The sequence below is a fragment of the Gossypium raimondii genome, chromosome 12 (genome assembly GCF_025698545.1).
Source record: "Gossypium raimondii isolate GPD5lz chromosome 12, ASM2569854v1, whole genome shotgun sequence".
Lineage (NCBI taxonomy): Eukaryota > Viridiplantae > Streptophyta > Magnoliopsida > Malvales > Malvaceae > Gossypium > Gossypium raimondii.
Genome location: NC_068576.1, coordinates 5,360,377 through 5,386,840, shown reverse-complemented (window position 1 = coordinate 5,386,840; position 26,464 = coordinate 5,360,377). Strand labels below are relative to the sequence as shown.

The 26,464-nt window shown below is 34.6% G+C and overlaps 2 protein-coding genes and 1 long non-coding RNA gene across 3 annotated transcripts; all 3 read right to left on the bottom strand.

The window, feature by feature from the left end:
* Positions 1–870: 870 nt before the first annotated feature.
* LOC105762987 (isocitrate dehydrogenase [NAD] regulatory subunit 1, mitochondrial) lies at positions 871–2,923 on the bottom strand. The gene is made up of 4 exons (XM_012580986.2): positions 2,365–2,923; positions 2,040–2,279; positions 1,426–1,504; positions 871–1,340 (listed from the first exon to the last, which is right to left on the bottom strand). Exons 1-4 carry the CDS (start codon positions 2,866–2,868, stop codon positions 1,066–1,068), a joined length of 1,098 nt encoding a protein of 365 aa, XP_012436440.1. The 5' UTR covers positions 2,869–2,923; the 3' UTR covers positions 871–1,065.
* Positions 2,924–3,599: 676 nt separating this feature from the next.
* LOC105762984 (SEC1 family transport protein SLY1) lies at positions 3,600–6,335 on the bottom strand. Its single transcript, XM_012580984.2, has 2 exons — positions 6,167–6,335; positions 3,600–5,864 (listed from the first exon to the last, which is right to left on the bottom strand). The coding sequence occupies exons 1-2, from the start codon at positions 6,195–6,197 to the stop codon at positions 4,027–4,029; spliced, it is 1,869 nt and encodes a 622-aa protein (XP_012436438.1). The 5' UTR covers positions 6,198–6,335; the 3' UTR covers positions 3,600–4,026.
* A 7,927-nt stretch (positions 6,336–14,262) lies between these two features.
* LOC128035321 (uncharacterized) lies at positions 14,263–15,922 on the bottom strand. The gene is made up of 2 exons (XR_008191690.1): positions 15,869–15,922; positions 14,263–14,476 (listed from the first exon to the last, which is right to left on the bottom strand). It is a non-coding gene; the product is annotated as an uncharacterized LOC128035321 (long non-coding RNA).
* Between the last annotated feature and the right edge of the window lie 10,542 nt (positions 15,923–26,464).

Sequence of the window (26,464 nt, the reverse complement as noted above, 5' to 3'; positions counted from 1 at the left end):
TAAATAAACTTTTATTAATTGTTATAAACATGTAATTAATGAAATTTTATTTTTATATGTAGGGTTTTTTTGGTGATATGGATTTTAATATATTAAGTTAGGTGTATTTGACAAACCATTGAAATTTTTCATTTCATTGGAAAATAAAGTTTCAAATTTAATGCTTTAAATATGTTTTATAATCCTAATAAAATTTCACTTATTTTAAATTTTCAATAAAAAAGTTGAATAGAATTAGTAGGTAACTAGCTATTTTAACTTAATGTTGAAATTTAAGTTGATTTTTTTAGGAAAAAACTACATTTAAAATAAGTTACTTTTAATTTTTAAAATAAATGAAATATTCAAATTGGTATATTTAATATTAAAATTTTCAAATAATATAAAACATTATGTTAATAAAATTAGAATTATGAATTAATCAATTTTTAAAGTTGAAGTATTTTATTATTAAACAACAGAAATATAAATAAATAATTTTTACTAACATAACCAAAAAAATCCAACATTTATAAAATTTTATACTGGAATTTTTATACATAAATTTTAACACTTAATTTTTTTGTTTATCTAATCACAAATTAGTTATCTTATGATTCTCTACAAATTTAAATAAATAAAATCTTGTATGCAAGCACTAAACTAGTACAAAAATATTACATTTTAAAAATCTTTACAATATTTAAGTGTTTTATTGAGTTGATGTCTCGTGAAAGTACTAAAATTTATTATTTTATAAATAAAAATATTATTTTGTCTATATATATATATATTTATAAAAATACATGTGCTAAAACCTCACCCCTAGAAGAGGCCCTCAAAATGGCTTCATATAAATAGAAATGAAAAAAACAAGTGTACAAGTAGAAAACCAGATTCTTATTTCACCTAATGCCAAAGTTTTACAATCGAAGAAACTTATTCAACACTCAATTTTCATTACAAATTGATTATTTGGATAAAAAAGAATATAATGCTGGAAATCTAAGAATAGCAAATAGAAAATGAGAAAAGCAACAAAATTTAAGACTTGAGGGAGAACCCAACCTTACCTTCCCCAAGTAATCACTCAATCTTAGCAATGACAGCATCAACAACTTGTTGTGTGGTGCTATCTCCACCAAGGTCTTTAGTCCTGTACTTTCCCTCTAAGATTACATTTTTCACCGCTTCCTCAAGTCGATTAGCAAATGCTGGAAACTGGAGATGCCTCAACATCATGGCAGAAGACAGAAGCAAAGCCAATGGATTTGCCGTTTTTTGCTCCACCATCTTTTTTTTTCCCACATTCCCTGCTGAAGCACCTTGCTCAAATACAGCATGTTCAGCTCCTACATTGCCTATAAATTCCCACAGGATAACTTATATCAATTTAAGTAAACAATATTAATATGAATCCAGATCACAATATTAAGTTATTGATACCTCCAGGCATGACACCAGTACCTCCAGCAATGCCGGCGGCTGTATTTGCCACTAAATTTCCATAAAGATTAGGAGTAATCTAATAATGACACAAAAGAAATTCAGAAAGTGAAAATTTGTCAGAAGGTTAAAGCACGTAAGTTGCAAAAAGTGGCAGAAAAAGCCTATGTTACTATCCCATGTCAAGAAATTTTGGAATTTATCATTATTTTTACGTTGAACTAGTTTTAAGAGTCCTTGTGTATATCACAAGAATGTACGCAAAACATCATGATGCTAGGTAATCTCGCACTCGGAAAGACCTTTCAAAGGATCATTTTCCTCTAAATATCTTAAAAGATTTTCCGAGTGTCATATATACCACGTTACCCATACGACTACTACTACTACAGGTGTACTCAATTCTAAGTGTTTCAATAATTCTAGAATAATGTGTTAGACATATATTTTGGATATTGGTACTTAAAACAAAACAATGAGTCCCTCAATGGATACTGCAGGAGAAAGTTCAATACAGCAACGGGTAATTACATATACAGTAGCATACAATGCATAAACATCATTACTTACCAAGATGGACTATGACAAGAATCAAAATTAAAGAACTCACATACCATCACATCAAATTGTTCTGGTTTTGAAACAAGTTGCATGCAACAGTTGTCAACGATGATTTCGTCATACTTGATAGTTGGATATCTAGCTGCAACTTCCCGGCAAGACTCTAAAAACAGGCCATCAGCCAGTTTCATGATGTTGGCCTTATGAACAGCGGTAACCTTTTTTCGATTGTTTAAATAAGCATATTCAAATGCATATTTTGCAATCCGCTCTGAACAAAACTTGGTTATCACCTGATCCACAAAAACAGATAAAACAAATTACCCAATTAAGAAAATGTTTAGATTTTTTTAATAAAAGAAAACAACTTAAATTGACCTTAAGGCTCTCAACCACGCCAGGCACCACCTCGTGTTCGAGACCCGAGTATTCCCCTTCGGTGTTCTCCCTGATTACTACGATATCCACGTTTTCATGTCTGGTTGGCAATCCTGGCAAATTACAACAATCCACCAATGAAGCGTACAAATCCAATTCTCTTCTTAAATGAAGGTTCAGCGAGCTAACTCCACCCCCCTTGGGTGTTCTCAACCCTCCTTTAAGGCAAACTTTGTTCTTCCTTATGGAATCTATGACTTCCTGCGGTATCTGCTTCATGTCGCCGTGAACTTGGTACTTCTCGAAGTAAACCGGTGCGTGCATTGCTTCCATCACTTGTTCCACTGCGTTGGTCACCAATGGACCGATTCCATCCCCTGGGATTAGGGTTACGGGTCTCGGGGATCCGTCTCCGGGACGAGGCATATAGGTGACGGCTCGAGTTTGGGTTTTGTAGGGAACAAGGGTTCTCAGAAGAGAGAGGGATGTACGTGAGGCGGACATTCTGGAATGATTCGAAGGTGTATGAATGATAATAATATTTGTAAGTTATTGGCGATCGTTTTCAAGGTTGGAGAGATAGTGTAGGCAGTCTGTTACAACTTACAAGTTTTATTATTAAGTTTGGGCTGTGTAGTTTTGGCCCACCATTGGGCCTCCATCTCATGTAATCTTAATTTATCAAACTTAGCAAATTAAAGTAAATATTAGGAGATTCAGATTCCAATGTTAGTTCAACTCTGATCTACCAAAGTGTTTTACCGTAAAATATATTTTACTCTCAAACAGAAACCTAACCTATTTTATAATATGCTCCTAACCTATTTTATAATAAAGCATATTGTATTCTCAAAGGAAACATATAAATATAAATTTTGAAAATAACATTATTGATAATGATCACAAACTCCAAAAATTATTGAAAGAAATAATTACGAACCTCAACAAAGAAAATGCATGTTTGAACCTTTGATTGTCGGAAAGAACAAATGCAGGTTTCAACCTTTGAATGTTGGAAAAAACAATCACAAATAAACTAATACAAAAAATAACAACAACAGAAAAAAGTTCCTCTTAAAACTCAGGTCATCGTCTTTCCAGGTAATACATGAAGTGTTTTCTAGTTGTTTTTATCATCTCCGGTTAGTAGCATGTTTGTATACACCAACAAACAGCAAAGGCATATATAGGCACAAGGACAAGTCATTTCTGACAATTTTCCAACAAACCACAAATGAATCTGAATAGCATTCATATATCAGATGAAATTAAGGAGTAGAATGAAATCCATGTCAAACTTTTTAGTACAACTAAGAAGGGGAAAGAGGAGGAAGAAAAAAAAGAGAGAAGAGGGTCTTGACATTGATGACAACCCCAATTGCAGAAACCTATTAGGAAATAGAAATGCTTGCTATCCATTGTCAAAATTTTTGGACACCGTACTAAATAGTCAAAGGTTTCGAGTCTCGATTAAAACCAGCATGGCGATTTAATATCAAGAGAAAAGACTGCAAGGCCCAACTAAGTGCTTACGGGCTCATGTAACCAGCTCACATCTGTATTTTTACTTGGTCATATATATGGTATCTCCCATTCGGATCATGATGACTCCATGCACTTGACTGGCGAGTAGCAGGCTCTGCAAAGTATTCGAAAAGCAGTTTACTGGGTTGCTGAAGCAGCAGCAGAAGAACTGCCCAATCCCATCTTCTGCCCCAACAGTGAGAGTTGCTCAACAAATTCCATTCCAGTTAAAATTTCTGTTGTTCCATATATGACTTGTTTGGCTGGCTGCTGATGTTGGGCAAGGTCTTGCAAGCTCCCATACTCAACGTAATTTCCACCTCCGATCATGAAGACAATAGCTTCTTTAAAGGGTCCTTTCAGATGACTGCTACTTGTGCCAGGGCTCGACTTTGGGGCACGAGGATCAAACACAAGGTAAGAATCGATTTCAGGGTTTGGCTTCCCCTCCATCAAAGCTTCCACAGTCCTTGTCAATGCTAGCTGCCTATCACCAGACAATAGGTTCTTCATACCTGCAGTGACAGCACTGATTGACTGACCATAGAGCTTCTCAGCCCAATCAACAATGTTACTTCTACTAGCGGAATTTGCTGATGCCAGTGAGACATTCAATGACTTGATCTTCTTCACATACTGAAATGCACTTGTATCAACCTCAGATTCTCTCAGTGCTGCTTCGACTGCTTCTGCTTCTGACGGATTAATGGTTTCTGAAGAGATAATATACATTATGGCAAAACGCAGCTTATCAATCTTGGTACCTTTTCCCTTAAGTACACTCATCAACTCATTTCGATCAATCCCACCCCTCACCATCATGTCATTCTCCTTCTTTACGTAGGCGTCAAGAGACCTCTCCTTTATTTCACCCAAAAGCACTGTTGCAATGTTTGTGTGTTTATCAATGACCTGCTTCCGCTCTGTCAGCTCAGGCAGGGAGTTCACTGCATTCATTAAGTGCTTTGTGTTCCCAATCAAGTCTGTCCCATCAAACTCAGCTCCTGCAGTACCACCAGTCCTTTTATTCACCTCATCAACATCCTTCTTATATTTGTTCAACTGGGTCTCAATCTCAACAGCAACTTCAGGGAATTCCAACGATCCATTTGCCATCCAAAACGGGTCGGAGCTATCCAATTCAAACGATTTCATTCCACCTTTCTCCCCTGGCACACTCAACCTATTAAGCTTCAATCCAAGAATATCATGTACTAGTGGACGGTACCTAAAATCATGTTGTATCCCGGCTGATAACTCGAAATTCCTATCAAAGATGCACAAAATTGGACGCTGAAATGAGCTTACAAAACCCCCGCCTTCAGAAAACAAATTGTTCTTTGACAATAAATGATCCCTCAACTTCTGATCCAATGCTGAAGCAACCATCTCAGCTGGTCCACCACGCGGGCATCTTATTATGGGCACGGCTGCAAGTGTAGCTAAAACACAAAATAATCCATTAACAACCCTCTCTATAATATCCTCGATCTCTTTGTCCCCAGCGGATGGATCATTCAATTGCACATAAGTGGACTTCTGGGATAAAGAGAACAAATTATCCTCCAATGTCACAAACTCCAAATACTGATCATGAACCTTTGAGATCCTATGGATTGAATCCGAATTCAAAGTCCCGGAAGCAAGATCCTCCAAAAGCGGCCTTGGTATAGACGAAGAAAAATTCAGATGGAAACTATCGTATAGAGAACGGGATGCATCAGCTACTATTCTTTGGATATTGGGATTATTAGGCTGAACAAAATACACAGCAGGCACATCGTGGACAGGCTTTCGATCCTTATCAATAAGAAAGTACAGGGTAACACCATGTTTTCGTAGATCCTTAACATGGATCAAGGGGGACAGTATATTTTGACAAAATTTGTCATAAATCAAGATCTTGTAAACCTCTTCATTAGCAGTTCCAGAGGGATTCACAGGCTGGTTCAGATTCAACATTCGAATTATACATTCTGAAAAAATAAACAGAGGGAAAACACCCAATAAGATCAAGGCTCGAAAATGACAGATCAAATTCAACAACCCCGTAAAGCAAAACTAGATCCAAAGTTATAAACTTTAACGAAACAATGGTGGGTCTGATCTAGATTTTAAGGATTTCGTTTCAAAGAATAATAGATCAAATTTAACATAATCTTAACAGGGTCAAAACTAGAAAAGGGAGTTTGTTCCAATTGCATCGATATCAAAATCTACAAAGGGAAATTAAATGGTAATTGGAGGGGAAAGGGAGAGATCTAAAGAGAGAAATTACCTGTTTGTTTCTGGCGAAGATTGAGAGCCATAGGAGAGTTGGAAAGCTGAAAGCTGAGCTCTTTGTATCGTTGATTTAGTGGTGATAACAAAAAGCTTCCGGAATTGAAAAAGCTCTCTTCTCTCTGTCTCTTTGTTGAAATTTCGAGGGAGTTAAATGAAATCCACCATTAAAACTTCAATAGTAGGTTCCTCTGCGGTGAGCTTATTGTACTATTCTACACTTGGTCATTGCTATCTCGCCACGTCATTCAAGCGATTCAATCTAATTTATAAACATGTTAAATGGTATTTCAATGTTAAAAGGGATTTGGCATTGCTATCTATTTTGAAGAAATAATATTAAATAAAGTATAACTTGTACAAGTTTTTATTTATTTTCCTAGTAATAATAAAATGCAATTAAATTGATGAAACTGATCCAATAAAAAAAATATTAATCTATAATATAATAATATGTATCGAATCACGACTTTAGAAAATTTTTTGAAATAACAAGAATCATATTAATAAATTCACATATAAAAATAATTATAATTTAGAATTTTTAGTTAAAAAAGTTGAAGTAAAATAAAAGTGGTTGTAAGGTCTGAGAATCCAAATGAAATGGATGTTTTTCTCTCTCTCTCCCGATTAAAGACCGCGTTGAACATCAAGTAGCATCTGGTTGTTATACACCAATTAAAATTTTAAATATCTTAATTATTATTTAATTGATATTAAAGTTATATACCAATTAAAATTTATGTTTAGCATTATAAATAGCACCCCATAATTATATTTCATTAAGTAGCATCTAAGAAAATTATCAATAAAAAGTTAGAGATGATTAGCATTAATAAATTAGAATTATATATATATATATATAAAGAAAAAAATTATATATATAAATAGAAAAGACAATATTAAATCGATTCAAACTACAATGTCACCAAGAAAAATTGAAGATTATTTTAATTAATGGCAAGGTAATATAATATGATGATTATTTTTTATAGTTACATTGTATGTTGTTTATACTATGTGAAACAAACACTCTTCAAATCATTATTTTTGTATTTATCTCATTATTTGTTTGGTATGTGTGGAAAGCATTTTGCAAGTTTGTTTTGAAAATAGAGTCAAAATTTTTTAAAAAATTAACAATCATTATTACTATAATTGAAACCACATGCAATGTATGTACTTTAAAAACGTAATAAAAACTAAACATGTTTAATTGGCAAAGGTCACACTAAGGGCTAGTTTTCCATTGTTGTTTGCAGTTCAAAAGTGCTTTCTAGAATTACTTTTTAGAAAAATTGCTTTTGAAAAATATGGTAGAAAAGTATTGTGAAAAAGGTGGTTTGTGAAAGATAGTGATTTTGGTTTGTAAATTCAGCTCTATTGTATTTGACTATTGATAGCAAATATATACAAGATTACATCAGAGTGTTATCTACAGCTATTCACAATTTGAATTTGAATTTTAAGTAGAATAAGATCCTAAAGAATAGGAGTGATAACAAGTCTAGTTTGACTTGGTTAACTCTCAACAGCCCCCGCAAACGGATGGGGGAAGTCACCATCAGTTTGTCTCGAAGCGTAAGAAACCGAGTTGTCGATAAAGGTTTCGTCAAGACATCGGCTATTTGATCAATGGTCGGAACATAGGAGACGAGAAGATTCTTCTGGCGTACTTGGTCTCGGACAAAATGAAAGTCCAACTCAAGGTGCTTGCTACGAGAATGAAAAACGGGATTCGCAGCTAGATAGGTAGCGGAAACGTTATTGCACCATACTTTCGGCGTTGTTGGAAGCTTGTAATTGAGTTCCCGAAGAAGGCACTGAAGCCAATAAACCTCCGAAGCAGCTGATGCTAAAGCTCGATATTCTGAATTCGTTCTTGAACAAGCGACAGTCTTTTGCTTACGAGAAATCCAAGAGATCGGATTGGAGCCAAGAAAGACAACATATGCAGAAGTGCTCTTTCGATCAAGCTTGTCGCCACCCCAATCAGCATCCAAAAAAGCAACAAGTGAAGCTTGGCGAGAAGAGCGAAGCACGAGACCATGATCTATTGTGCCGCGGAGGTAACGTAGAATCCGTTTCACGGCTTGCCAATGATGGAGGCAAGGAGAATGCATAAATTGTGCAGCTTTGTTCACTGCCATGGTTATGTCGGGGCGAGTGAGTGCCAAATATTGAAGAGACCCAACAACCTGTCGATAAAGCTTAGGATCATCAAAGGTAGAAGAAGTAGTGCCGGTGAGGTCGGCTTGCGGCGTTGAAGGAGTCGAAATCGACGAGGCATTTTGCATATTCGCACGATGGAGCAAATCTTTGATATATTTGGATTGCGTGAGCTGCAAACCACTCGAGAACCACACAACTTCAACACCCAAGAAATAGGATAGTGGTCCTAAATCCTTGAGCGCAACAACCTTCCCAAGTTAAGCAATAAACCGTTGTAACAGCGAAGAGGATGATCCTGTCAACACCAAATCATCAACATAGACCAAGCAATATGCATACTCGTCATTACCGGAATATATAAACAGCGAACTGTCAGCCTTGGAACCGTGAAAACCAAGTTGTTGTAGTGCATTCGAAAGGCAAAAATACCAAGCTCGTGGCGCCTGCTTTAAACCATATAGTGATTTCTTTAGAGCACATACAAAATCGGGTTTAGAATGATCAACAAATCCCTGTGGTTGTTCCATAAAAACAGTTTCATCAAGAGTCCCGTGAAGAAAGGCATTAGAAACATCAAGTTACCGAATGGGCCAATGACGATTGACAGCAATGGAAAGAATTAACCTTATAGTGGCCGGCTTTATAACAGGGCTGAAAGTCTCAACGTAATCAAGGCCTGGTCGTTGATGAAACCCTTTTGCAACCAACCGCGCATGACATCTATCGAAGGAACCATCCGCTTTTGTTTTTACACGGTATACCCACTTGCAACCAATGATATTCGAAGCTCGAGAACGAGGAACAAGATCCCATGTGCCGTTTGATAGAAGAGCATCAATTTCTTCTCCCATTGCAGCACGCATTACTTGCTGTTTTGCTGCTTCAGTGTATGACAAAGGGGCTGACAGTGTAGTGGACGCAGCAGCATGAAAAACCTTTGGTTTAAGTGAGCCAGTATGGGAGCGTAAAGTCATTGAATGACGCACGGTAGGTGCCTGAGCAGTGGTAGGAGAAGCATTGGGACTGCTAGAACCTATCGGGAATGTGATAGGGTCATTGGGAACAATGGGAGCAGGTTGGGAGGACACGGTGGTGATGGCAAGAGATTGATCGGCAGTCGGTGGGGGGTACCTGGGACAGTAGGGAGTTGCTGGTTGGGGCATGGGGCTGTAGGCAGTGGGACGGCAGGTAATGGATTAGAATCGGAGCGATGGCCAAGAGAAAAAATGGTTGTCGGGGAAGGTGGAGGACCGAGAACCGATATGTGCCCATCACTGGACTTGAATGGAAAAACCTGTTCATCAAAAATAACATGGCGTGAGTAAAACACTTTATTGGTGGACAAAGATAAACATTTATAACCTTTGTGAAGAACACTGTAACCAAGAAAAACACATTTGGCAGACCTAGGCTCAAGCTTATTTTTGGTGTATGGACACAACCAGGGATAGCAGCAACAACCGAAAATTCTCAATGACTTGTAATCAGGGTCACGATGAAAAAGGGCTTGGTAGGGTGATTTATGGTGTAATTTTAGAGTTGGGAGACGGTTGATAGTGTATACAGCAGCAACAAAGGCATGATCCCAAAATTTGGGAGGGACAGAGGCATGATGTAACAAGGCGCGACCAGTTTCAGTTATATGACGGTGTTTTCTTTCGGCACAGCCATTTTGTTCAGGGGTATAGGGACAAGAGCTACGTTGGATTATAGCTTCAGAGGCCAAATATTTTTCAAGGGCTTGGAATTCCCCACCCTAATTGGATTGGAACTGCTTAATAGGTAAACCAAAGTATTTCTCAACAATAGCACGAAATTGAATGAATCAATTATAAACATCCGATTTACGACGAAGAAAATAGATCCAAGTATATTTGCTATAATGATCAAAAAACGCCACATAATATAGAAAACCAGCACTAGAAGCAATTGGAGAATGACCCCACAAATCCGAACAAACTAACTCTAATGGTTGTTTTGCTTCATAAGTAGAATTTGAAAAAGACAATTTGTGTGATTTACTAACACAGCAAGTTTCACAAAGAGATGAATCATGCTTATTAGAAGCAGACAATTTATTGAAACTAAGAACTTTATTGACAGTGTTTGAGCAAGCATGGCCTAGTCTAGCATGCCATGTAGACAACGAAACTGAATGACAAGCAGGAGATACTGGATCAGTGGCTAGACGATATAAACCATTCTCGATGTACCCTCTATGCAGAGTTTGCTTCGTCCGTCGATCCTTAACCACAAAATAATCATGGAAAAATTCAACAGAGACATCATTAGTGAGTGTAAACCGAGGAATGCACAATAAATTTAGGTTAGCCTCAGGAACATGAAGAATATTAGACAATTTGAAAGGATGAGAATTAAGAGTTAAGACAGACGAGCCAACACGAGAGATAGGTAAGGTTTTACCATTGGTGAGAGTGACTTCATCGGAACTAGTGTACTCAGAATGAATGCCCAGGTTTCCTAATTCAGATGTCAAATGATGAGTGACACCGGTATCAACGATCCATGGCTTGGGATTTGTTTGAGGAGACGAGCTATAGTTTGCTGAAGGTTTGGGGTAGGACTCGGCATATCTTGGGCTGGGACACTGACGACTTGTGTGGCCACGTCCTTTGCAGTTGTAACATGTTGGATCCTTGGGGGAGGCAGCTCGCCACGATCGGAATAATTGCCATTAAACTTCTTATTACGACCCGTCCACGATTAGCGGAAGCAAAAGGCTGTCGACCGGCAAAGTGGGCAACGGCAGTAGGATGAAGAGGCTCTTGAACAGCTTTCAATTGTAATTCCTCAGAAAGTAATAAGCCAAACAAATCATCAAAGGATGTTGACTATAGTTTTGCCTCTAGATTGCGAACGAATGGTCGATAATCGACACCAAGTCCTCGTAAAATATGATCGACAAGATCGTCTTCAGAATTAGCCGCATTTAGAGCCCCGAGTTGATCAAAAATCTGTTTCGCACAATCCATGTATATGACGATTGAATCATCGCCACGAGACAAGGCATGAAGAGAGCCTTTAAGGGTCCAGATTTGAGCCCGAGATGCGGAACCAAAAGTTTGATGCATCTTTGTCCAAGCTGCGAATGTGGTAGTGGCTCCGACTGCCTGAGATAGCACGAACTCAGACAACGAGCCAAGGATCCAGCTAAGAACCATTTGGTCCTTAAGAAACCACGGCTCATAGGCCGGGTTAGGAGCATTGTCAACGGTCTTGGGAGGAGCTGCTGTGCCGTCGACATGATGCATGAGTTTTTGGCTATATAAGAGAGGGGTCATTTGTGTTTTCCACAGGAGGTAATTAGAGGGAGTAAGCTTGATGGTGATTTGATTTGGCATGGAAGGTGGAGAGGAAACAGTCGAATTGGCCATGAGGAAAAAAAAAGAGAGGAGGCGGTGATTGAAACCTTTTTACTTGCAGTCTGATACCATGAAAGATAGTGATTTTGGTTTGTAAATTCAGCTCTATTGTATTCGACTATTGATAGCAAATATATACAAGATTACATCAGAGTGTTATCTACAGCTATTCACAATTTGAATTTGAATTTGAATTTTAAGTAGAATAAGATCCTAAAGAATAGGAGTGATAACAAGTCTAGTTTGACTTGGTTAACTCTCAACAGTTTGTTCATTTTTAATATTCTCTTTTGCTACCAAAAATTATGGTTGAAGGTTCAAATGTTCTTTTTGGACATGATAGTGTCACGGGGCTAGAGTTTTCTCTTGCAATCCGTGCGGCCTTAGACGATCCGTTCGTCCAAACTCGCCTAAGTCAGCCTTAACTCAAGTAAGGATTCCTTAAGAACTCCTCCAAGGCACCAAATTGAAGAGCAGAAGCGATTTATGCCAAAAAAAGGACAACAAAGAACAACAGAAAGAACGCTCGCAAAGTGTTTGAGTAAATGCTCTCCATTCTCTTATTCACAAAGAATAATGAAACAATGAATGGAGTGAGTACAACTGAGGGGGAGGCTCTCTATTTATAGTTGAGCTCCCCCAAAACCGACTGTCAAGATACATTTACATCGACGGACGAAATTAACCATATCCCTTTATTTTAGGGATTTACAAGATATGCCATATCAAATCTAATCTAATCTTTACAAGATATGATTCCCTCTATCTTCTAAGATTAGTTACCATATCAGCCTAAGTTGCCATCTCTTCATTATCGGGCCAACCAGGCTTCAATCTGACAGACTTCTCTAATAGCTCTTTGAATCGGGCCAGTTCTCGTGGGCCAAATGATCCCCATTTGAGTAATAGACCTCCATTGGATGCATTTGGTGCGATGGTCACGGGCTTTGAATTGCGGCCTGTGACAATAGTGGAAAGTTAAAAATTAGTTAAATTATACAATATTTAAATAATTTAATATAATGATACATAAAATATAAATTTTAAATATTTTTCAAGTAATTAATATAAATTATTTGTAAAATTAATGATACATAAAATGTTTAAATAATTTAATATAATGATACATAAAATATAAATTAACTATTTTTTATATACTTTTAAATAGTTAATATAAATAAGATTATTTTGATAATTTTCGCTTTCAAACGCAAAAGTTAAAAACATCTAAATCTCAATTTTTGCCTTTGGGTGAAAAAGCATTTGTCCACTACAATTTTGACCCCATAAGCTAGGTATTTTCCATTGCTTCTACAATAAAAAAAGTACTTTTAACTCCCAAACACAATGAATAACAGGGTTAAGGGAGTTGGTAAAGGCTCAACCCTCTGAAAATGGGAAATCATATTTCCTTTGAAGGTTTTTTTTTTCTCGTACAATGATAATTTGAACTCATATTATTCTTAAGGTAAATCAACACCTGGTCAAAAGGCCACAATTTGGGTTTATGAATTTTTAAGTTATTACATGGTAAAATTATACTTTGACCTCCTTGAAATAATAAAATTTTGATTTAATCATTTAAAATTAAAAATATAAATTATTAAAATGATAAAATTACATTTTAGCTGCAATTTAATTCTACCCTACAAATAATTTTTCCAGCTCCTCTCCTATTAACTAGAAACAACTATAATCATTTTCTAAGTAATATAATTTTGAGTTCTCAATTATGTCAAAAATTAATCCATAATGACATGGTAATCTCTTCTCTAATCTAAGTCATATAAGTTATTCACGACATATCAAATGTAATATACTCATTGCCTGAATCAGAAAAAGTTACTTTTGTGTCATCAAATTCCTACACATTTCCTCTTTCACTCACTTCAAACAATTCATCCTTTTTGGCTTCTAACCTAATGACATTATGCACAATACAACATATTTCATTATATATAAAGTTATTTTCTAAAAGGATAATTAGACATATCTCTTAATATAGAAAATATACTTTTAAAACTCCAATATTTTGTTCAATCATATTTCCAAGAGAAGAATGTCTCATTAAATAATTCTTTTCCCTCTTGGTTGATGCCTACTTATAAAATCACATGTGTGATACATTTCCCCACAAAAAGGAGCTAAAAATCCTAATATATTTGGATATCCAGCATCCACCCCTACAATACCAATATGAACAAATTATAAATAAAATTATTATAATACACAAATCAAGTTGATTTTTCTTTTTACTTTCATGAAAAATTTAAACAATTAAAACATTCTAGAACTTGGAACCACAACTGTAACACATCATACTTAACCTGGTCACTAGGTTCGAGCTACAAGATGTCACATCTGTTTTCGGAGTAACTACGATTAATTATACACAAGTTCTGTAACACCCCTTACCCGTATTCCTTACCGGAACAGAGTATGAGGTATTACTAAATTTTTAAAAAATTTCGACAACATTCCTACTTATTTTTGCTTAAACCTCCTGCAAATTTAGAACACATTCCAATATACCAACCAATTTCATTTGTATAAACACACATATAGTTTAACTATTAATAAACACTACATTTAAAAGGGAACCATAACATATATTTACATGATGATCCCACATTACATAAATTGTCTATACATGCCATAAAATTTCGGAACACTAGTAGTAAAATACCCCAAATGTGAAGGATAGTGTAGATGATTGTCTGACTTCGTTCCAATTTCCGAGTTGTTGGAAGTCACTATAACCAAGAGAAAAATAAAATCGAGTAAGCATATAGCTTAGTAAGTAAACACATGATAAATAAGTAATTACTCCCATAACTACACCAAAATATAAACTTATTCATGAATAACTTTATTGTTTAGGCAATTTCCAGCAAGCTGTTTTTCTGCGTCATAGTCGCTAATTTATTTTTATCTGGAGCTACAGGGCTCCAAATTGAGTTCCGTAAATTTTCCTGAAACTAGAATCATATACCATTTCACCATAAAATTTCAGAATTTTAACCCAGCCAATTAGTACAGTTTATTCATTAAACCTTCCCTGTTTCACTGCCCAACGGTTCTGACCCTTACTCACTAAAATTCACTTAACTCTCTGTACAAAATTTGAAAAATGGTTTCGCTTGTTTCTAATAAAAATAGACTCAATAAGGATTCCAGGGATATAAATTTCATGCCATAATTATTTTTTTTCAATTTTTGGTAATTTTCCAAAGTTAGAACAGGGATCTCGAAATCAATCCAGCCCTGTTTCAGTAAAATTCAGATATCTCCAAAATACAACTCCTTTGCTTATTCTATTTCTTTCATATGAGAATAGATACATTCAACTTCAATTTCATATATTATTCAGCTTCCCATTCATTTTCCACCATTTATGGTGATTTTTTCAAAGTTACCCAATTGCTGTTGTTCAACACAGTTTATAATTAAATCGTTCCTTTTGCGTTTTTGATATTTTCTCCCATCTCATACATGGGTCGATTTAGTATTCAACTCAATATTTACCCCATAAAATTTTCCACCATATGGCAATATTCATCTTCCACACTTTTCGTTGAACACTCGGAATGTTAGCCGTTATTGGTGGATCCCTTTTAGCACCACCACTGAATCGGGGAATCAGCACTTAGCAACCCCTCGGGGGAATCAGCACATAGCAACCCCCTTTTTATTTCAAAGATATGGTGGATATCGCACTTAGCACCACCAATGAATCGGGGAATCAGCACTTAGCAACCCCTCGGGAATCAGACATAACAACCCCCTTTTCATTTCAAAGATATGGTGGATATCGCACTTAGCACCACCAATGAAATCGGGAATCAAGACTTAGCAACCCCTGGGGAATCAGCACATAGCAACCCCTTTCACATTTCAAAGATATGGTGGATCACGCACATAGCACCACCCATAAATCGGGAATCAGCACACAAGAACCCCTTTATATACAACATACTCCGCTTATTCCGAGTGTTCAACCCATAACCCATATATTGCAACCCTTTATCACCTTTCCGATTTAACAACATTTTAGGATATTGCCAAACATTTATTTTAATTCCAAATAAATCTCAACATATATCAAATAATATCAAAATAATACATTAAGTCACGTGTTTACTTACCTCGGTGCAAAATATCGTAATTTTGCACTTTACTCCACTATCTTTTCTTTTCCCGCTTGATATACTCTTCACGTCTTTCTTGATCTATAATAGCAAATTTAACTCGTTTATTATTCACATTTATTAAAATAATCCACCACCCAACTTTTTGAAAATTACAATTTTGCCCCAAACTTTTGCATAATTACACTTTTGTCCCCAAGCTCGAAATTAAACTTCATCACTTATTCTTAAGTTTTATAACATGCTGAACATTTTTCCTTCTATGGCAACATCAAATTCCACTCCAACACATACTTTTGAATATTAATTATTTTTACCGATTATGTCTATTTACCCGTTTTAAGCTTAAAATTGCTTAGCAAAAGTTGTTTAACATAATCTCTAGCTTCATATTCCACCATAAAACAGCAAAATAAACACATTTCACCTATGGATATTTTTCCAAATATGAACCCTAACACGAATTAATGGTAGAATAAGCTAAACCAAGTTACGGGACTCCAAAATACGAAGAACATTAAAAGCGGGCTTAGAATCACTTACTATGGAGCTTGAAAGCTTAAAACCCTAAATATGGCTTCCCCTTGCTGATTTCGTTCACCATGAAGAAGATGAGCATATTTTGCCATCTTTTCCCATTTAATTCTATTTAATAACCAAATGACTAAAATGCCCCATTTAAAAAAATCTATTTCACCCATTTCTTATGTCTATTTTTGTCCATCAACTAACTAATGGTCTAATTACCACATAAAGACCTCCAATTTAAAATTTCATAACAATTAGACACCCCTAAGATGTAGAACTCAACTTTTGCACTATTTACAATTTAGTCCTTTTGACTAAATTGAGTGCCCAAACGTCGAAATTTTCGAACGAAATTTTTACGAAAATTTTCCGTGAAATTGTAGACCATAAAAATCTAATAATAACCATATTTTCCCTCGTCGGATTTGTGGTCCCGAAACCACTATTCTGACTAGGCCGAGAATCGGGCTGTTACAAGTTCGATCTTTATAATTTTAGAATTACACGTGTTGAATGCATTATATAATCATTTTTTTAGTCACATACAAGCTTACGAAAGCTCAATACTATCCCAGGGTCGAACAAGGACTAAACTGCAAAGTTTCCAAAACATCTCAAATGGGTGTTGCGGCTTCCATGGATCGATTTCGTAACCTTGAAGATAGTGAGCAAGCTTCCCAAACTAAGGACCAAATTGTAAAGTTTTCAAAACGTTATAAAGTCGACGTTGCGACGAGGAAGGCTGGTGTCACAACATCCAAGGGGTAGCGTTGCGACTTTCTTGACGAACCACTATGATTTCAATGTTCATCCATTTCCAACTAGCATATGACAATTATAACTAGCTTTAAGGCCCTAATTGAACATCCAACACAATTAAAACATGATCAATATACAATTTCCAAACCATCAACACCATTTCCATATATGAACCATTATCACTTTCATTCATTCATTACATTATTACTCAAAAAGGAACATATACAACTTGAAACCAGGTAATCTCATGTGCATGCCATTTGACAAAATAAAAGGAGCTATACAAACTTAATGGAGTTGAAGGTTGCAGTCCGGATGCTAAACTCACCTCTTAAGGCTTCGAGAATTACCTATACCTGTGCATGAAATAAACAAACCGTATGCTGAGTGACAACACTCAATGGTATTTTCATGATTCAAGACAATAATACATTAACCATAGCAATTAATCAAAATGAGCACAAGCAAAATGCCTATCCACTTATATCTTATCTTTAACACCCCTAACCCATATTCGTCGTCGAAATGGGGTTACGGAGCATTACCGGAGTTTAAATTTCAGAACTATCAAAAATTTTAAAACATTTAATTCATATCATCAATCACAGCAAAACCAATCAATAGCATACATATGTCCCTTATACGAGCACTCGAGGCCCTAAAAATACATTAGAAACAAATTGGGACTAAATCAGAAACATATAGAAATTTCAGGAAAAAATATGAAAATTTACAAACTGCAGGGGTCACACGGCTAAGAGACATGCTCGTGTAGGCATTCAAAATAGGGACACACGGCTGTGTCCCAGCTTGTGTCCTGCTCGTGTAACTCACCGACTTGTGTCACACGGCCAAACCACACGCCCGTGTACCCTTCGAAATAACCTCACACGCCCGTGTGTCAGGCCGTGTGCTAGGCCGTGTAAAACCTGACTTGCAACCCTTTGAAAACTATAAGGAACACACAGTCGTGTTACCTGGCCGTGTGTCACACATGGCTGAGACACACGCCTGTGTCTCTACTCGTGTGGACGAAAATAGGCTATTTTACAAGCCATTTTTCTCACCTTTTTCAACATGTACCTATAATCCCTTTTGCACATATACCTAAGCCCTCAAAAGGCACCGAAACTATGCATAATCAAGCCAAACACATATGGTACAATAATATCCAACCAATATGCCCAAAGGCACCTCAAATGACAACATTAAAACATGTATAACCATGTATTCAATTTGGCCAAAATAATTGATTAACTTCTAACTAAATTTGCATCATTACACAACATGTAAATCACTTACCAAAACATACCATTTGGTACCAACTGTACCACATAATTATTAGCATCAAAATACATATATGCTTATTATGGAAAAACACCAATTCACAACAAGTTATATGCCATATCTAATATGCACATTCATCTACTTTTCTATCTACCATCATTCAACCATAACAAGGCATATATCAAACATTACAAGGCTACTTATATACACCTTATAATATATATATCATTTTACTAACACAAGGCCAAAATGCAAACTAACCAAATGATCATTTCCACAACCAAAATACATAGGCTAACACTAGCCAAAATACCTATAAATGTCATTATAATCTTAACCAAGATATCAAAATCTACCGATATAATCGTTGAATAGTGTGATAAATCCCCGATGAGCTTCCAACCCAATCGAGCTTCCGATAGTCTGAAAAATAAAGAAAAATAACTACGTAAACAATGAATGCTTAATAAGATCATATAAACTTTAATCATAACTATCCATTTCAAATATGAAATTTATACATATCAAGAATAATCATTTATCGGTACCACACGATTCATGAAACCATATTCAACAACTCACAATTTGAATAATTCCATAGCATCACTTATACCTATCATCCTTAACAAAGTAGGATTTTATAAAAACTTTAAATCTCTTTCAGTTTTTTTATTTTCGTTTGCATGTCATTATTTTCCATTACATTTACTTTCTTTAGCTTAAATAACATCATCAATTTAACTCATCGTTCCATTTCATATGCATAATACATAAGACATAAGCCTATCATCAACCATAGCCACAAGTTAGTGCATTTAAACATAGTTCTTTTTAAGTTAGGCTCCGTTTGTTTGCCAGTAAAATATTTTCCGAAAAATAATTTCTAGAAAATGATTTACTTTTCTTGAAATGATTTACTTTTCTGGTGTTTGGATGAATTTGTGTAAAATATTTTCTGTTGTTTGGCAGGTTTCCTGAAAATATTTTTCGGAAAAGCTATTTTTACATATATTGCAATGATTTATTTATTTATAAATAAATCAAATTAAATATATAATAATACTCAATTATTAAGCTAGAATATACATTAGAAAATAAAAGGGAGAAAAACAATGCAAAATGAGAAATATTTAAAATTAACCTGTGCTGTCAAAGCACAAAAAACTATTACTGCACTTCGACGCGTGTCTTGTAAGACAGAGCTTTGAAAGTTCCATAAACCAATTTATGAATTCTGACATATAGATCCATAATGGCAAATACATGAAGAGAAAAAAAGCATGTATAAATAAGTTTGACATAAGTACAGAACTATTCATTCTTCTTTCAAATATCTTTGATGAAATATTTACAATACCCTTTTCTCAATGTCTGTGCATCTTAATGCATGTTATTTCAAATGTTTGTCATCAGTAACTCAATGCAAGACATTGCTAACACCAAATAACTTTAAAAATAAAACCAATCGTTGGCTAGCAACTAAAACAGCCTATGGCCACCATGTAGAACGTGCAATGTCGAGCCTTGAGCTGGTCATCAATGCTAAAGGGAAGAGGTGCAAATCACATCTTTTGGGGTTTTGACAGCAGAGGAAGAAAACAGAAGCAAGTAACCTGGATGATGTAAAGTTTAACTTCATTACTTGAATAAGCAATATGCCATATACATAAGTAGTTCGGATTACATGTGTTGGGTTTTTTAGCATAAAACTAAGGGGAAAAAGAAAAACGAATGCAAAGAAGTTTGAACAAGAAGAAAACTGAATTTGATCTCCAAAAATCAGATCTTTTTCATTGACTTGAGAAGCATTTATGTTACAATGAAATATGGTAGTTACCTAATGTATAACTGCTCCCACTAATACATGACTAAAGCCTAGCTAGAATTAAACACAAAATGTAGCTGACATGCCAGCTATAACATCAAACTTAAATCAACAACTACTCCTACTAACTTTAAGTATAAATTACATTGGAACTAAATCAAGTTACAAATGAACAAAATAAAAAAATCTCTTTGCTTCTCGGTTCAAATTGGATCTTTGGTTTGCATCTTGGTTTCTTCTTTGGTTTCTGTTGCATTGTAGGCCAAAGTTCAACAACATCTTGTACCTTGCTTACTAACAAAGTAGTGCATATCCTTTTAGTGCATTAAGGGGAATTATGATTATGGTATGTTAGACATCAAAAGAACCTATATATTCTTAAAAAGTAAAGATATGAAAAAGCAAAGTGTTGAAATGACTATTCAATGACATTGAAAATAATATATGGGTGTCCAAAATTCAAATTCAATGGCATAAGCAAAGCAAATAACAAAGACAATGTCACCACAGAAACTGTAAACTAAATGAAATATTGTGTAAGGCTGATCCAGAGATAAGAAATAAAATCTTTATTTGAAGTTCAAGGTCTTTGAAATGAACATACCCAAGCAAGCAACAAGGTATCTTCCAAAGCAATACGTTGCAAATGATTCATAGCAATCATGTAGTATCGAACAATCAACACTAACTGATGGATGCACCAATGATGCAAACTGTTAAAATAATCCAGGTTAGTAAGACTGAAAATAACATATAATTACACTAGATGCATGGTGCAAAATTAACATGTTGCATACTGTGCCAAAACTATACTCAAAACTTAAATAGTAACTTAAGTTGAATATAGGTCAACTTTTTTATGAACAAACGTATCCAACTAACAACCACACCTTTCATTGTAGATTAACTTCATAGCTTCAAATAAGCATGTTAGCAATATCAGATCAGATTGTTGAAGAGGCATAAAAGAAGTCACAAGAGTCTAACAACAAAAATTCCCATTGCAAGCATATTTAGAAGCAAAAGTTTGCAGCATTGATCATAAAACATTTAGCTAGTGAATTCACTCAGACGTGCATTTTATTATATCGCCAAAGGACCAACTATCACCTAACGATCCATAAAATAGAGCAACAATAAACAACAATTTCAAGCATTGTAAAAAATTTTAAGTTATAATGATTTTAGCCTTACATTATTAGAGACTCTTATTTTAATCAAACAATATAGAAGAAATTAATGCAAAACACTAGGAGTGTCACGATCTGAATTACATAAAATATGTATCTATAATATTCAAATGCTTCCATTCAACTAATACAAATAAACTCACCGATTCTACAGAATAGCAATGAACCATAAGAACAACTCCGATCAAGAACTTTTGCTCCTGTCAATCTAAGAACACATAATTTTTTTAAATGCAAAACCAAATAAGGAAAAAAAATGAAAATTTCAATTAGAAAAAAAAGAAAAAACAAAAACTTACCTTAGGATTCTTGTATGAAGAAAGGTGCTCGAAAATAAGAAATAATGAAAGGGAAATTGTTCTGACTGAAAAAACTCCAGCAACAAAAGTCGCCCAAATAGGAGGCGAATAGCCCAATAGATAATATGTAATCTTCACCGGCTACTACACTTTCTCTCAATTTGATGACAATCAACATAATTCATTAAAATAAAAATGTTAGAAATCAAAGAACGATCATCGCCTTAAGCCAAGAACCAGTTAAGTATTCACGGTAGATTTGCCTGATAAAGAGAGAAAGAGAAGAAACAAAATAGAATATGCTGAGAAGAGAAGATATGCGACAGGCTTTTACCTGGAAGAGAAGATGAAGAACGGAAGAAGGAAAAGGAATGAAGAGCGGAAGAAGGAGAATGAGCCTTACCTGGATGAAGGAGGAACCAGAAAAGGTCATTAACCAAACTGATTTGCAACCCAAAGGGAAGGGGAAGGGGAAGGGGAAATGGGAGAAGAAGGCGTCATTTTTTGGAAATTGTCTTACCGAATTCAAAAGGTAAGACATTTTCCTAAAAAAAGACCTCATTTTCCCGTGTTTAGTAAAATATTTTACCATAGAAAATTATTTTCAGCCAACCAAACATCAGAAAGGCCTGAAAAGCTTTAACGAAAAAGCTTTACAAGTTGCCAAACAGAGCCTTAATCACAATATAAACCATTTCATAAGAATTTGCATTATTTAAACCTTACCACTTATTCAGGAGTACAAGTATATTTTCATTTGAGCAGTTACCATTTCAATACGACTTATAAGTAAACATAATACCATTCAACCAATAGCTTGGCACTTGCCTAAGCTTCAAACAGCAACACATGTTAGCATACTTGAACATATTTCATATAAATTCAATATTGATAACCTTATTTTCTCAACATGTCACACTTGAGTTCATTACTCATCTCAACTTACATAATTACCATGTATCAATATATCAAAGATATTCATATATGTACATGTCATGATACATATCATTATCTTACCGTTTCATTATATACATATATCATCCATTACAATATATCAATATATCTTGTACCATCATTTTCATGTATTTTATGTATATACCTGTATTAGTTCGTATCGAACTCATATCATCTCGTAACAGAATTGTGCCTGTTGAACTACTTAAAATATTGTTAGATATGCGGGTACTATACACGAGGTATACTGAACTGTAATCTGTCAATTCCTGTACATGTATGCTCATACGAGCTATAAACGGTAAGCTCTTCTGAGCTGAATAACGGTAAGCTCATACGAGCTGAGTATCGGTAAGCTCATAAGAGCTGGAATCGGTAACCCTAATGACATGTCATTTGTATTCTACGAATTCCTAAGGTTCAAATAGGGCTCGGTATTCCTCGTGCGTCGTTGAATTTTCCTCGTTTCATTATAATCTAAATGGTATAATAACATATATATATCGTTTCGTTTTCAATAAAATTCATATAATAAAATTCAATTTAATCAATAATATACATAGTATAGTTCATACGAACTTACCTAGCTAAATTGCAGAAATACCAAAGTTTAGGGGTATTTTGGTAATTTTTTATTTTTCTCGATTTCCCACCCGATCTTGATCTAAATTAATAATTTTATTCAATATATTAATTTAGAAAATAAAAAAATTCATTTCATACAATTTGGTCATTTTTTAAATTTTTACAAAAATTTCCCTAAAGTTTTACGTTTATTCAATTTAGTCACTGAGCCCAAAACATGCAAATTAACCATTTTTACCCAGAATTGAGCTTATACGAATGTTCATGGTATCCAAAACATCTCATTTATGCAAAAATTTCACATTAAATCCTTGTACTTTTATTAATTTAACAAATTAGTCCTTAATCAAAAAATTCATCAAAATCACTTAACAAAATACTTTTAAATATAAATCAACATTCCAAATTCATCATCTAACATAAAAAATCACAATATTCATCAATTTAAATATTCAAAATCTTTAACAGTTTCAAAATCGAAGGTACAGACTAGCTGGACCTAGTTGCAACGATATCAAAAACATAAAAATTACAAGAAACTAATAGTTTAGGGGCTTACATGCAAGGAATTTGACTAGGTGAAAATTTCCAAAATCCATGGCTTCTTTTCTTTACATTTTCGGTTGGTGAAGAAACAATAAAGATGAAGTCATTTAATTTTTGTTTATTTTATCACCTTTTTAACTATTTACAAAATTACCCTTACCTAACTTTAAAAATTACTCAATTGCCAAGCCATGCACATCCACTAACACTTTTAATGATCTATTTACCATATAAGAACTTCCACATCAAATTTCTATAGCTATTTAATACCTTTAACTTATAGAACACAACTTTTGCACTTTACGCGATTTAGTCCTTTTTGCTTATTTAACTATCAAAACGATAAAATTTTCCAATAAAACTTTAATACCACCTTAATTACACTTCGTAAATATTTATAAAAATATTTACGGCTCGATTTATAGAAACGAGGTCCCGATACCTCATTTTCTAAAACCACTTGAACTTAATAAATCATTTATACAACAAAAATCACTATATTAAAAACCTTTTTCAAATCAAAATTAACTCGTAAATATTAAATATAATATTTACAGACTTACTTGTTGGATTTGGTGGCCCTGAAACCACTAAAAAACGGGCTGTTACATTATCATACCAAGCAATTCTACCATCATATGTGTATACGAGTGTACATATAACAAATGGTAAAACAATCCATTCAACATTGTAATAGGATTGACTAATTCATACTAATTTGTCAAGTGTCAATCTTTATGCCAATTGTACATTCAATACCATTCAAGAATCAACAATATACTTTTAACGTCAAACTATCCAAATATCATATTCAATCAACATCAACGAATCATTTAACTTATCAACCAAATCTCTTTCCGGAGTCCACTGACTCATTCGTATTCGTTTTGGTCCTTAGGGCTCGTTTTCAATTAGTTCACATGGTAGTTTACATGCCTTTTCTATCATAAACTACATATATATACATAATATACTAATTTCATCAACATCCTATAACCTTTTATTCCATTTTCATCATCCCGGGTTTCCCAGCAACGATGACATTTACAATATACACAATTCCCCATCTCGGGTGGCTCGACTATGATGATCTGCTCTATTACAATATTCTACCATCCTGAATGGCCTGACAATGATGATTTTCACTATTTTTATATTTTACCATCCCGGGTGGCTAAAAAACGATGGTTTCTGCTATATATACATCCGACCATCTCAGATAACCTGGCAACAATAGTTTGCAACTTAAGGCATGCCAACTAATTCGACGGTACTCAAGACCATTAATAGGGTAATACTGGATCAATATACATTATAACCACATATAACATTCCAATCTTATCATCAAATCATTCCATACCTTATATATAATTTAGCAAATAATATTGTACTCATTTTTACTATACTCAAACCAATTCTCTGTTTCGACATTCCATATTGTCACAAAATTCAATTCAATCCATTATTTCAATATTCAATATCAATCGCAACAGGTCAACTCATACGATCGTTATATACTCACTTCGACATTTAATCATGCAATTAACATGTATATGCAAACAATTAAATCAATCTTGAATCATAAAAGTACAAATCAGGGTCTCGCATAACTCGTTGACGACTCTCGCTTCTCCTTCCCTCTCAACGGCTCAACGTCATCTTTAATTGTTAAATTGGTCAAATGTTCAGGGGTTTGAAGCTTTTCTTTCTTTCATATATGGAGGAAGGCAACGAATAATAAATATGATGTTTTTCCACTAACCTTTAACTTATATAGTTGAATTAATTACTAATTAACCTTAATTAATTTAATTAAACCTGTTTCTACATTTAATTAACCTTAATAATAGTTTAATCTTTAATGGATATCATCATCAAAATCCACTAACCATTCTTTTAAATTGGTTTATTAACCATTTTAGTCCCTTGGATAATTACTATTTAGGTCTTCAAATTTTTTTCTTAATTAAAACTCTATAGCAATTAAATTTTTACGATTTAGTCTCCAAGCTTAATTAACTATTTTTCGACTAAATTACTTAACCAATTTCAATATATTTTTATAATACCTTCATAAATATCCCACTTTAATATTTATGAACTTAGTTTACAAAAACAGGGTTCCAAAATCGTAATTTCAAATACCACTGAAAAACGAGTCGTTACAACCACCATAATTGTATCACGCAACTCATGTCCCGAGTTCCATCTTCTTACATATCAACCTAACCCACTCACCCCCACACCTTCGAACTCATGCAAAGCCACTTAGCTTCCCCTCCACCATAGTAACCACCATCACCAGTACCTAATGAAACCACCACCCACAAACCCAAAACCTACCTAACTTGAACCAAACAAGACTACAACTAAAACAACAATAAAAGGAATTTAGCATTGGCAAACCACAAACTTGGAAACATCTAGAGAAAAGAACATATCACAAACTAGTAACGATTTGACGATAGAGCTACGAGATCAGAGAGGAAGAAGATGAGGAAAATATGAGGCTTTTGACAATTTGAGTTGCTGGAGAGATAATCAACGATAAGCAACGACAATTAGGATTTCATTTGGGAGGAAAGAGGAGGAAAAAAAGAAAAGAAATGAAAGACAAAAG